Below are 12,132 nucleotides of genomic sequence, written 5' to 3'. Positions count from 1 at the left end.
TGGTAAATACCCTTGATTAGGTTAAGGAAAACCATTTGGTCTTAGAGTTTTTAATAGACGGTCTTAAAATATTTCCTGATGTTGAACTATTTCTGCATTTGTGGGAAAAATCTTATCTGATAATGATGTATTAAGTCCTTAAATACCCAGCTAGATCCTATGTTGCTAATATTTTATTTTTAAAAATTTACCTATGTTTGTTTGTGAGATTGGATTAGTTTTCCTGAGCTTCCTTTGTCCAGTTTTGTTACCTGAGTGCATTTAACTTTGTAAAATGACTTGGGTGGATTTCCATATTTTTATATGTACAACAACAGTTGTATATGATCTTGCCAATAATACTATCAATCATCAGTATCGCCTTTTAGGAGCATAGACGATGAATTCAAATTTTAAATTCTTATGTGGTTATTGATGTATATTCAGATTTTCTATCTTCATGGGTCATTTTTTAAATTATTTTCATCCATTTCATCTAGTTTTTGTAATTTACTGTTGAGTTATACATATGGCTCTGTTGTAAACACTTTTTAACTTCTTTGGATTTGGGGGGTTTAAGGTCTTTTCCTTTCCAATGTTTTGGATTTGTGCTCAATCTGATTTTTTTTGCTACATGTCAGATTTTTGTATCATGTATTGGTATTTGCAAATAGTTGGCTTTTAGTTTTGGTAGCCATTTCTGTTCTTTCTGCATTCTGCTCTACAAATGGTTACTTGTTTTCTGATTTTTGGCTAGCTAATTGTTTTGTTTTGTTTATTTCTCCCTCTCCTTCTTCAGTTGAATCTTAATTCTCTTGTTTTTAATTATTTCTTGTTTTCTAATAAATGCATTTAAGGCTGTAAGTTTTCTGTGCTACATTAGCTGAATCATGGAATTTCACACAAGGTTGCCCTTGGAATTTAGTCTAAATTGTTTGTAGGTTTTATTTTTCTTTCATTTCCCTTTTATGCCAAACATTATATAGAAGTATCTTAGTTACTTAATTCTAGGATTACTTATTAATTTTTGTATATTTTTGTAACTTCTAATTTATTATAATGTGTTAACATGTTATCAGCTTTATCCGTCTACCTATCTTATTAATTATGTTCCAGTCATTTCTTATCTCTTTATATTATGTCCTAAAATGGAAAAAAAATTACTGTTTCCTTTTACTCACACAACACTCTGACACTGATGTGTGGATTTTTCCCATACAAAGCAATTCTCCAATTCTTGGTGGACCCCAAATGGGTATTCTACAGTTTAACTCAGTTCTGACACTAACTGCCCAGAGTTAGTGCAGATCCCACAGGTTAAGGGCTTAGTCCAGCAAGGCTGCCCCCCACTTCAGATGCCCATCTCAAGTCCCCAGTTGTCACCTGTACTTCTGACTGACTGGCTATAAATTAGGATTTCTCACTGGCTATAAATCTCAGGTTCAATAATTTTGAATGAGAATGGTTCACAGAACTTAGAGAAACATTTACACTTACCAGTTTATTATAAAGGATACAACTCTAAATGGAAGAAATGCAAAGATAAGTGTTTTGTGCTGGAATCAGCCTGTCGATAATCAATATTGTGGCCAGACCAGCCCTTGTGGTTCTTATTATAATTGCAAGACACCCTTCAGCAATACCCATCAGGAAACTTTGAAAAAATAAAGGTTTATTACTTACAGGACCTGCAAATATCACAGCACATCTGAGGCCACATAGCATGGTTGTCAGGGGAGAGAAAATGAGAGAGGAAAGGAGAGAGCCAGTGCACACACGTAAATGTGGGCCTGGGGTTCTGCTTTTATTGAGGGTGAGGGCCTAGGATTTCATGTGCCCACTCCTTATTAGCAAATTTAAAATGTAGAAGTGGGAATTTAAAGCATGGGAAGATAAAAAAACAAGTGACCCAAATGGTCAGTTATTGAAATCAGTCAAGATCTCTAAAACAAAGCAACCTCAGTGTGGGGAGGCAGCCTGGCTCAGCCTGCCTCTTTATCTAGTCATGTGGCTGGCAATGTGTTTATTGGATCCAGACATGGTTGAAGTGAATGCCTTGACAATCAAAGCTTAAGTCATAATCTTGCATTACAAGAAAGAAAAAAAAAAGGTAGGGAGAAGAGTTGCAGAACTTCCATGCCCTCTCCAGGTACACCACCCTTCTAGCACTTCAGTGTGTTCACTGACCCAGAAGCTCTCTGAACCCCTTCTGTTAGGGTTTTTCACAGAGGCTTCATTACATAGGCATGACTGATGAACTCATTGGCCATCAGTAATTAATTCAAATTCCAGCCTCTCTCCCTTTTCCAGAGGTGGGGGTTGGGCTAAAAGTTCCAGTGCTTTAATCAGATGGTTGGTTCCCCTGGCAACCAGCTCCTGTCCTTGGGGACTTTCCAAATGTCAGCTCATTAACATAAACTCATGTGGTTGAAAGGGACATGTTATGAATAACTAAAAACATTCTTTTTACCTTTATCACTCAGGAAATTCTAAGAGTTTTAGGAGCTTTGTCCCAGAAATCAGGGACAAAGTCCAAATATGCTGCTACTTCTTATATCACAATATTACAGTCCTCTACTATGACTGTGGATTTATCAGTTTCTCTTTGTATGGATATAAACTTTTGCTTATTTACTTCAGAGCTAAGTTGTTAGGTACATAAGGTCATGACTGTTCTGCTTCCTCTTTCCTGACTTTAAGATGATTTCCCTGAGCTGATTTCACTGGAAACTGTAAAGAACTTTTACAAACTTAAGCTTTATCAATCTGCCTCCCTGCACCTATACTCATTATGCCTCTTTTCCTATTATCATAGATCAATTTTCTGTGCCTTTATCTAAGTCAGTACCTCCACTTGTATACTAAATGCCTCATCTATTTGAGGACGTTGTTGGAGTGATTGCTCTCTTAGTCTCCTGAAACATCAATTTGTCCATATCTGTTACAATCATTTTCATCGGCATGTTACTGAACTCAGATTCGGCTGTTCACCACTCAAAAGCTAATACTCGAAAGACAAGTGTTGGTTGGAAAAAAAAAGGTTGCTTTATTCAGGAGGCCAGCAACCTGGAGAGAAGGTGGACTTGTGTCCCAGAACCAACTTCGAAGATTCTGCTTGGCCATGAAAGATTTTAAAGGGAAAAAAGGAGAAACGATCTCAGTTAATCATTAAGGTAGGGGGTCAGATTCCTTGTCATTTTCCATTGTGTGCAGACTTATATGATCATCCTTTAGATACTATCTTGTTCATGTAGTTTGCTTGTGGGATTACTGAAGGGAAGGCTGGGGAAAAGATCTAGTCATCTGTTAATTATTCTTCATTTCTTTTTCTCTAAGGAAAGAATCAACAGATTAAGCAAGGCATTGTGTGATCAGTAGATTTCAAAGGTGTGATTGGGCTGGAGGTTAGTTAAGCATGGGGGCACCTGGTGTAAATGTTAGTTAAAATATAGCTTTGCTAAAGTGACAAGACAAAAGGCCTTGTGAAAAGAGTTGTTTCCTGTGGAGCACTACTTACAAGCACACGAACATGTAACTTCTCTCATCTTAAAAGGAAAAAAAAACAGACACAAATCTCTAGACACATATTTTCCTCTTGCTACCACCCTATTTCTCTGCTGCCTTGTTTTAAATAAATTTATTTATTTTATTTTATTGGCTGTGTTGGGTCTTTTTTGGTGTGTACGGGCTTTCTTTTTTTTTAGTTGCAGTGAGTGGGGGCTACTCTTCGTTGTGGTGCGCAGGCTCCTCATTGCCGTGGCTTCTCTTGTTGCAGAGCATGGGCTCTAGGCGTGTGGGCTTCAGTAGTTGCAGCACATGGGCTCAATAGTTGTGATGCACGGGCTTAGTTGCTCCACGGCATGTGGGATCTTCCTGGAGCAGGGATCGAACCTGTGTCCCCTGCATTGGCAGGCGGATTCTCAACCACTGCACCACCTAGGAAGCCCTCTCTGCTGCTTTTTAACAACAAAACTTCTGGAAAGAATTTTCTATGCTCCCTGCCTCCAGCTCTTCTCTCATGCTCTCTTAAATCTGCTTCAATCAAAATTTATCCCCATTTCTCCACCAGAACTATCTTGTGACGATCACTAGTGTCCTCCATATCACTAAAGACTTTGTTAAATTAGAAGTCACCATTTACCTCATCTTTCAGCACGATCATTCTTCCTTAAAACACTTTCTTCACTTGACTTCTGGGATTCCACACACTCCTAATTTTTCTCCATCTTCATTGTCATTGGCTGCTCCTTCTTCATCTCCTTTGCTAGTGTCTTCTCATCCACCTGACCTCTAAATGTTGAAGTGCCCCAGGGCTCAATCCTTAAACTTCCTTTATCTTTTCTTCCCTTATCTTCCCATCTCTTCTGTATCCAAAGACTGCCTGGATGATTTCATCAAATCCCATAGTTTTAAGTGTCATCTATTTGTTGATAACTCCCATATTTATAAATCTGATCCAGATATGTCCTCAGAACCCCATATGTGCCTGTCTTCTCAACATCTTTACCATGTAAAGTCCAAAACCAAACTGTTCAAAAACTGAACTCTTGATATTCTCTCCTGAACCTTCCACTATAATGAGAAGTTCTCAGTAAACTGCACTTTTATTGTTCTGGATGCTCCGGGAAAATACTTAAGAGTTTTCTTTGACTTTTATATTGCATGTCCAATCCTTCATCAAATCCTCTTCATTATACCTTCAAAATATATCCAGATTCCAATGATGTCTTACTTTCTCCACCCCTTCCTCCACACTCATCTAACCTGAGCCATGTGGATTATTGCTATAGCCTCCTAACTTCTATCCACCTAGCTTCTGTATTTTCCCACTCACTATTTTTTTTTAATTTAAACAAAACAGTCAGAAGGATCATTTTTTAACAAAGTCAGATTTTGTCATGCTGCTTCTCATGACCTTCCAATGACTTCCCATCTCAGAGTAAAAGTCAGATTTCTTAAAATTGCTAAGACTAAGATTTCCTTGTCATTTTCCTTTGACTCCAGAGGATTTTTTTCTTTCCTCTGAGCTGTAGGCTTTGGATTGTTCCAATTTTGCGAAGAGGTTTATTTCTAATCCCTGGCCTATTATTGGTCCAAGGCCTTGTCTCCTGCATTTCTTTTAATCATTAAGATTCACGTAGACAACTGAAGATAGCAAATGTCCCAAAGGTAGCTGTGGCTTCAAAGCATGTTTACCTCTCTAGTTTCTGGCTCTTATTTTATTGTGTCCCCTGTGGATCTTCTTTACTTTTATGCTTGGCTTACTTTTAGAAGGTGGTTTGTCATGTTTTATCCAACGTTTTTCATGTGTTCTTCAGTTAATCTGATGCACCATTACATATCAAGTGTATCCACTGTCACAGTCATAATATACAACAGTTCCATTACACCCTTAAAATCCCTCATGCTGTCTCTTTGTTGTCAAATCCTTCCCCCCTCCAGCCTGTGAAAACTGACTTATTTTCAGTCCCTACAGTTTTGCCTTTTCCAGAATATTATACAAATGAGAATCACAATTTGTAGCCTTTGGGGGTCTGGCTTTTTTCATGTAGTATAATAAGATGTATTTAAGATTTATCTATATCATTGTATAAATCAATATTTAGTTTCTGTTTATTGCTGAGTACTGTTCCATTGTATGGAAATACCAAAGTTTGTTGATTCATTCACTTTTAGAAGGACATCTGGGTTTCCAGTTTTTTGGCAATTATGAATAAAGCTCCTATAATTTTTGGTGTACAGATGTTTATCTGGATATGAGTATAAATACCTATGACTGCTGGGTCATATGCTGAGCATATGTTTATTTTTATAAGAAACAACCAAGCTCTTTTCATCACGGTTGTACTGTTTTGTATTCTCATTATGTAGTATATGAGATTTTTGTGTGTGTTCTTTTTCTTGATCTATATGTCCATCCAACCTAGGAACTTTATCACTCCAGACTCTTTCCCTTATATTGAGTAATTGCCTTTTTTCTCTCCAACATCCCCAACCTTCTGTGAGATTACAGAAGCCTTTCATTATGTCTTTGACCTGTAACAGTGCCTGAGAAATGATAAAAGATCTTCTTCTAGGACGAACAAATAGAATTGCCTTGAATAGAAGAGTAAATAAGAAAAAACATGAGAGGGCATAAAGAACAAAATAGGATGAAGTAAAAATAAGTAAACAAAAGCAACTTGGTATCTTAATTGGTATGGATAGGGAGAACTAAAGAAGATAACCATGGTTAGTACCTAGGAAGTAGTATGCAAGAGGCTAGGCAGTTGGAGAGGTATATGATAACTTTTTGCATTTTTTTCTTAGATTTAGTATGGATGTACTCTTGTTTCCAACTATAAGGAAGTATTTGGGAAGACACAGATGAATGGTTTCCAGGCATCTACCCTTAGGGTGAAGAGAGATCTACTGCAAAGGGATGGCAGAAGAGTATTCAGGAATAATAGAACTGTTGTTGTTGTTATCATTACTGTGGTGGTGGATACGTAACTCGAACCCTTATAGGTCTGTTTCATTTGTCTTTATTCTCCATTTTTTAGTTAAGTTGTCATGTATCCTCATTCACCTGGTCGGTTTTTATTGAGTGCTAGACACTGTAAAGAGAAATTTGAAGCCTTCATCTTCAGTGAAGATTTAGGTTTGCTTAAGGCAAGCAGTCTTGGATTATCTCAGTCCAGATATCTGAGTTTGAGATGATTCAGATATGATTCAGGCTTCAGACCCTGCCCAGACTGGTCTACTGTTTTCCCCTTATTCCTCATTGTAGCCCTCTGGGCTCCCAACCCAAAGTATCGAGAATTTATGGTAGCCTTGCTCTCCAGTTATTGTCACCCAGGACCCAAGAAATGGTCCAAAACACTGTTTAGTTTCTCCACATTTCACTTCTTTCCCTTTTCTAGAATTGTAAGACCTCCCCAAATGGAAAAGTAGCCCCAAATATTCGGCGTATTTCTCTGAGTTTTCACATCTCTCAACTTTCAGCCCACCAACTCTTTATTCCTATATGAATTTTTCAGTGCCTTCAGTCAGGTGCCATTTATATTTTGTCCAATTTGTATAATTGCTCTCATCATTAGGAAGGTTCCTTTAAATTACCTAGTCTTCTGTAACTAGAAATAGATGTTTAAGGTTCAGAAACTGGTATTTAAATTGAGACCTTAGGATGAGAGTTGGTTTATATAGAGTATCTCATTCAGAGCAGTCCAGAGACATAGGACAGGCTCTAGGTAGTTGTAAGTTGAAATAAGCTTTGTGATTTTCAGAGCTAAAAGGAATCTAATATGTTTGGCAAATAGTGAGCAAAGCCAAGAAGGCTCATGGGGAATCGGATACTTAGGTAGGAACCATGGAGAGCTTTCTCAAAGTCACGGAAGGTGTTTGGATTTTTTCTTAGAGGTTTAATTTGGAAGCTATTTAAAAATTTTAAGCAGAGATAGCAAATCGTAATGTGAATTTGAATCAGGATCTATTAGTGGAAAGCATTAAAACTAGAGATTTCCATGCTCTTTTTTGTGATTCACTGGATTCAGATTCAGTTAGTCTTGTGTGGTTATCTGTGTATCTTTGACTTTTTAAGGTCCCCAGGTAATTTTGATCCCCACCGGAATTTGAGAACTACTGACCTAAAAGTTTTTCTTAATCTCTTCCCTTATCTTCTAAGTATAGTTTTCATTATTCTCTGATCTCTCATGTGCCCTTTTTACATATTAATATATGAAATCATTCTAAGGTAACGTTTTTTCAAACTCTGGGTAGTAACACATTACTGCAGCATGAGATCAGTTTAGTGGTTTTTGACTCTGTGTGTGTGAGAGAGAAGGTGGGGTGGAGAGGAAAAGATGACTAGAATAGTGTAGTGTAGAATAGAATAGAAAACAGAATACACATTGTTTTATGAAACTGTGTTATGTATCAGGTTGTGATGTGAAAGGTAAGTAGTACAAAATATTTGAAAAACAGTGAGGTAAGCCAGTTATTTCCTATGGATATTATTTCCATATATATTTTTTCATATATAGTCTTTTCTACTATGGAAGTTCTTTTGCAATGACAAAAGAAATTTTTGATGTTCTCTTATCTTTCAGACTTACCTTCAAGGGGTACAAACAAGGACTTATCTCCAAAAGAGGACACTTATGAAACAGAATTATCCCAATGGGAAATGAGTGCCAGGCTTGAAAACTGTGATCTTGAGAAGTCCAATTCCAGAGATTATTTGGAAGTCAAAGGCACATTGGAAAGGCAACAAGAAAATCAGGAGGAATATTTCAGTCAAGGGATGATAATATATGAAAAAATGTCTATTTTCAATCAGCATACTTATTTATCTCAACATCCCAGGTGCCATTCTACTGAGAAACCCTATAAATGTAAGGAATGTGGGAAGGCCTTTAGACGAGCCTCGCACCTAACTCAACATCAGAGTATTCATACTGGTGAAAAACCCTATGAATGTAAGCAATGTGGGAAGGCCTTTAGTCGTGATTCACAGCTCAGTCTTCATCAGAGACTTCATACTGGTGAGAAACCATATGCATGCAAGGAATGTGGGAAGGCCTTTACTCAGAGCTCACAACTTATTTTACATCATAGGATTCATACTGGTGAAAAACCATATAAATGTGAAGAATGTGGGAAAGCCTTTATTCGAAGCTCACAACTCACCCGACATCAAAAAGTCCATACTGGGGAGAAACCTTATGAATGTAAAGAATGTGGGAAGGCCTTTACCCAGAATTCACAACTTACTCTGCACCAGAGACTTCATACAGGTGAGAAACTTTATGAATGTAAAGAATGTAGAAAGGTCTTTACGCAGCTCTCACAACTTATTCTTCATAAGAGAATTCATACCGGTGAAAAACCCTATGAATGTAAGGAATGTGGCAAAGCTTTTATTTGTGGCTCACAGCTTTCTCAACATCAGAAAATTCATAATGGGGAAAAGCCGTATGAATGTCAGGAATGTGGAAAGGCTTTTGTTCGTGGCTCACTACTTATGCAACATCAGAGGATTCATACTGGTGAAAAACCCTATAAATGTGAAGAATGTGGGAAGGCCTTTATCCGTGGCTCACAACTTACTCAACACCAGAGAATTCATAGCAATGAGAAGCCCTATGAATGTAAGGAATGTGGAAAGACGTTTAGTCATGGCTCACAACTTACTCAACATCAGAGAATTCATACTGGTGAGAAACCCTATCAGTGTAAGGAATGTGGAAAGGCCTTTAATCGTGGCTCCCTCCTTACTCGACATCAGAGGATTCATACTGGTGAAAAACCCTATGAGTGTAAAGAATGTGGAAAGACTTTTAGTCGTGGCTCAGAACTTACTCAACATGAGAGAATTCACACTGGTGAGAAACCCTATGAGTGTAAGGAATGTGGGAAGTCTTTTATTCGTGGCTCACAGCTTACTCAACATCAGAGAATTCATACTGGTGAGAAACCCTATGAATGTAAAGAATGTAGAATGGCTTTTACACAGAGTTCACATCTTTCTCAACATCAGAGACTTCATACTGGTGAGAAACCCTATGTATGTAATGAATGTGGGAAGGCCTTTGCTCGTGGCTTACTACTTATACAGCATCAGAGAATTCATACAGGTGAGAAACCATATCAGTGTAAGGAATGTGGGAAGGCCTTTATTCGTGGTTCTCAACTTACTCAACATCAGCGAATTCACACTGGAGAAAAACCCTATGAATGCAAGGAATGTGGGAAGGCCTTTAGTCACGGTTCTCAACTTACTCTACATCAAAGAATCCATACTGGTGAGAAACCCTATGAATGCAAGGAGTGTAGAAAAGCCTTTACACAGAGCTCACATCTTTCTCGACATCAGAGAGTTCATACTGGTGAGAAACCATATCAGTGTAAGGACTGTGGGAAGGCCTTTACTCGTGGTTCACAACTAACTCAACATCAAAGAATTCATATCAGTGAGAAATCTTTTGAATATAAGGAATGTGGGATAGACTTCAGTCATGGTTCACAAGTTTATGTATGAATTATTTGATGCTTGTGATTAATATATAGAGCCTTCTCTGGTCATTAATTCATTATCATAAAAGATTTCTTAAAATGTGAATATGCAAACACATTTGCTTCATAAAGTTCAGCATCAGTGAATTTGTATGGGGGGAAGATAATTATAATGTAATCCATGTAGAAAAACCTATCATTACTGGAAAGCTATTAAACTTTAGCAAATTATAATAGAGAATAATTCTGTTAATGTAAATATAGGAAGACTTTTAGCCATAGCATATGTCTTTTTCAACATTATCTTGACTCTTTAATTTGCTTTCCTTTGTGACATTTAACATGATAATTAACCTCTGCTTTGGTTTAATCAGTTATCCCCATAGACCTTAGACTAATACCTTCCTTATAAGATTCTTGGAAGTATTATGTAAGTTATTACATGTAAAGTTTTTAGGACAGTGCCTTCAACATAGCATATCACAAATATTAGCTGTCATTATTACTCATGTTATTTTAGAGACTTTGCATGAAAGGAGGACATTTATTAGTATAATGAATATTGAGAATATTTCACTAACACTTAATCCTGATTATTTGGGGGGGGGGCACTGTATGCTGTAATGAATATGAGAAAGCTTTCATTCATATCTCATCCTATACACTACGTGAGGAAATTAATAGTGTAAAAAAAAACCTGTAGATTTAATCAGTGGATTGTTGAAGAGATATGTAGTGAATTGTAACAAAGTCCAAAAGCTCATATTTTCTACCATCTCTGACCACAATTCAAGAATATTACTTAGAAATGAAAAAATAAATGGATAGCCAGAATAAATCTTTCTACTAGGAAATTTTTTTAAACTTAAATGCACAGCTTTTGAATTAAACTAAAAAACTGACATTATAGACTATTTTGCAGTGAAAACTGATAAGAATCTGTGTCAGAGACTGCTATTTCCTGACCTAATATTCATTTTCCCTTCAGTAATAGAATTCTTGACTGAAAAGCTATTTCAGCCTCCCTTGCAGGTCCACAAGATGGAAGTGGTGTTTGTATGAATAGGACATTTAAGAAATCCTTTTTTCCTCTCACTTTTTTGTTTCCCTGCCTACAATGTGGATGTTTAATCTGCACCTCTGGCAATTTTATGGGGATTTTGAGAATGGTATTTGGTTATTAAGGATGATGGAGCAGAAATATGGAACATGTCTACACCTATGTTGATTTTATGAAACAGCCATATCAGTTTGGGTCTGCTGGCCTTCTGTATTTCTTTAGATAAAATTAAACTTCTTATTTGTTGATGCTGTTGTCATTTGTTATTGACACTAATAATTATTTTGGATATAAAAGTTTGTATCTGGAAGTGGAGTGCTGTGGATAAAAGATATCTTAAATATGGCATTAACTTAGGGCAATGGAGAATGAGGATCTGCTTATTTCAGGCTAGAAAACTGAAATGAGCAGACTTCTTACCATCTTACAAGGAAGATCTTGTACCAGTTAAGGCTGTAATGTTAGGGGAAATGGTGGGAGTGATTCAGAATGCGTGTGTTGGATGTTTCTTGCTGCTTTCAGTAATGTCCTGTGAAAGAGATGAATTTAGTGTAGAGTTAGCTACAGAGAGGCTGCTAGCAGAGATTGAAAGTGATATTGCTTTGTTAAGAGATGCTATCTCAGGTCTGCAGGTGCTCAGTTCAGGTTGATAGTAAATTCATAATTTTGAAACTTGTGGGATTCAAAACACCAAACTGATTCTCTACCCCTAACTGAAGCCACTTAGAGTGATTTGAAATAGCAGTCTGAACAAAAAATGAGACCATTGCCCTATCCATGCAAAGGCAGTGAGCCTCCTAGCAAAGATGACTCTAAAATGCTTTCCCCACCCAAGCCTGTCATTCTAAAATTATTCATATTTTTAAAGTATTTACTATATTCCAGCCACTATCAGAGGTGTTTAGGATATACTGTATTAGTGAACAATTCAGGCAGGAGGAGATGGAATAATAGTAAATTGTAGAATATGTTAGAACATAAATGATATGGGATGGGAAGGTCATTCAAAAGGAGTTGAGAGGAATATGATATTTATTGCTGTATTAAATAGAATGATCACAGTAGACCATGGAGAAGGAAAGATTTGAGTCAAGATTTGA

General features: G+C 37.0%; 1 protein-coding gene across 5 annotated transcripts in view; it reads left to right on the top strand.

Annotated features, from left to right (window-relative positions):
* Nucleotides 1-12,132, top strand: part of LOC130838794 (zinc finger protein 420) — a 37,833-nt gene that overhangs the window by 17,626 nt on the left and 8,075 nt on the right. For 3 of the 5 annotated variants that reach the window (XM_057712344.1, XM_057712346.1, XM_057712348.1), the window contains one exon: nucleotides 8,067-10,781. In XM_057712344.1, the coding sequence (XP_057568327.1) occupies nucleotides 8,067-9,997 (1,931 nt within the window). In that variant the 3' untranslated portion in view covers nucleotides 9,998-10,781. Of the gene's footprint in view, nucleotides 1-6,288; nucleotides 6,487-8,066; nucleotides 10,782-12,132 lie in introns of those variants that run through there. The other 2 variants (XM_057712347.1, XM_057712349.1) reach the window with 2 other exon arrangements.

The sequence above is a fragment of the Hippopotamus amphibius genome, chromosome 16 (assembly GCF_030028045.1).
Source record: "Hippopotamus amphibius kiboko isolate mHipAmp2 chromosome 16, mHipAmp2.hap2, whole genome shotgun sequence".
NCBI classification, from domain to species: Eukaryota; Metazoa; Chordata; class Mammalia; order Artiodactyla; family Hippopotamidae; genus Hippopotamus; species Hippopotamus amphibius.
This window is presented reverse-complemented; position numbering and strand designations above follow the sequence as displayed.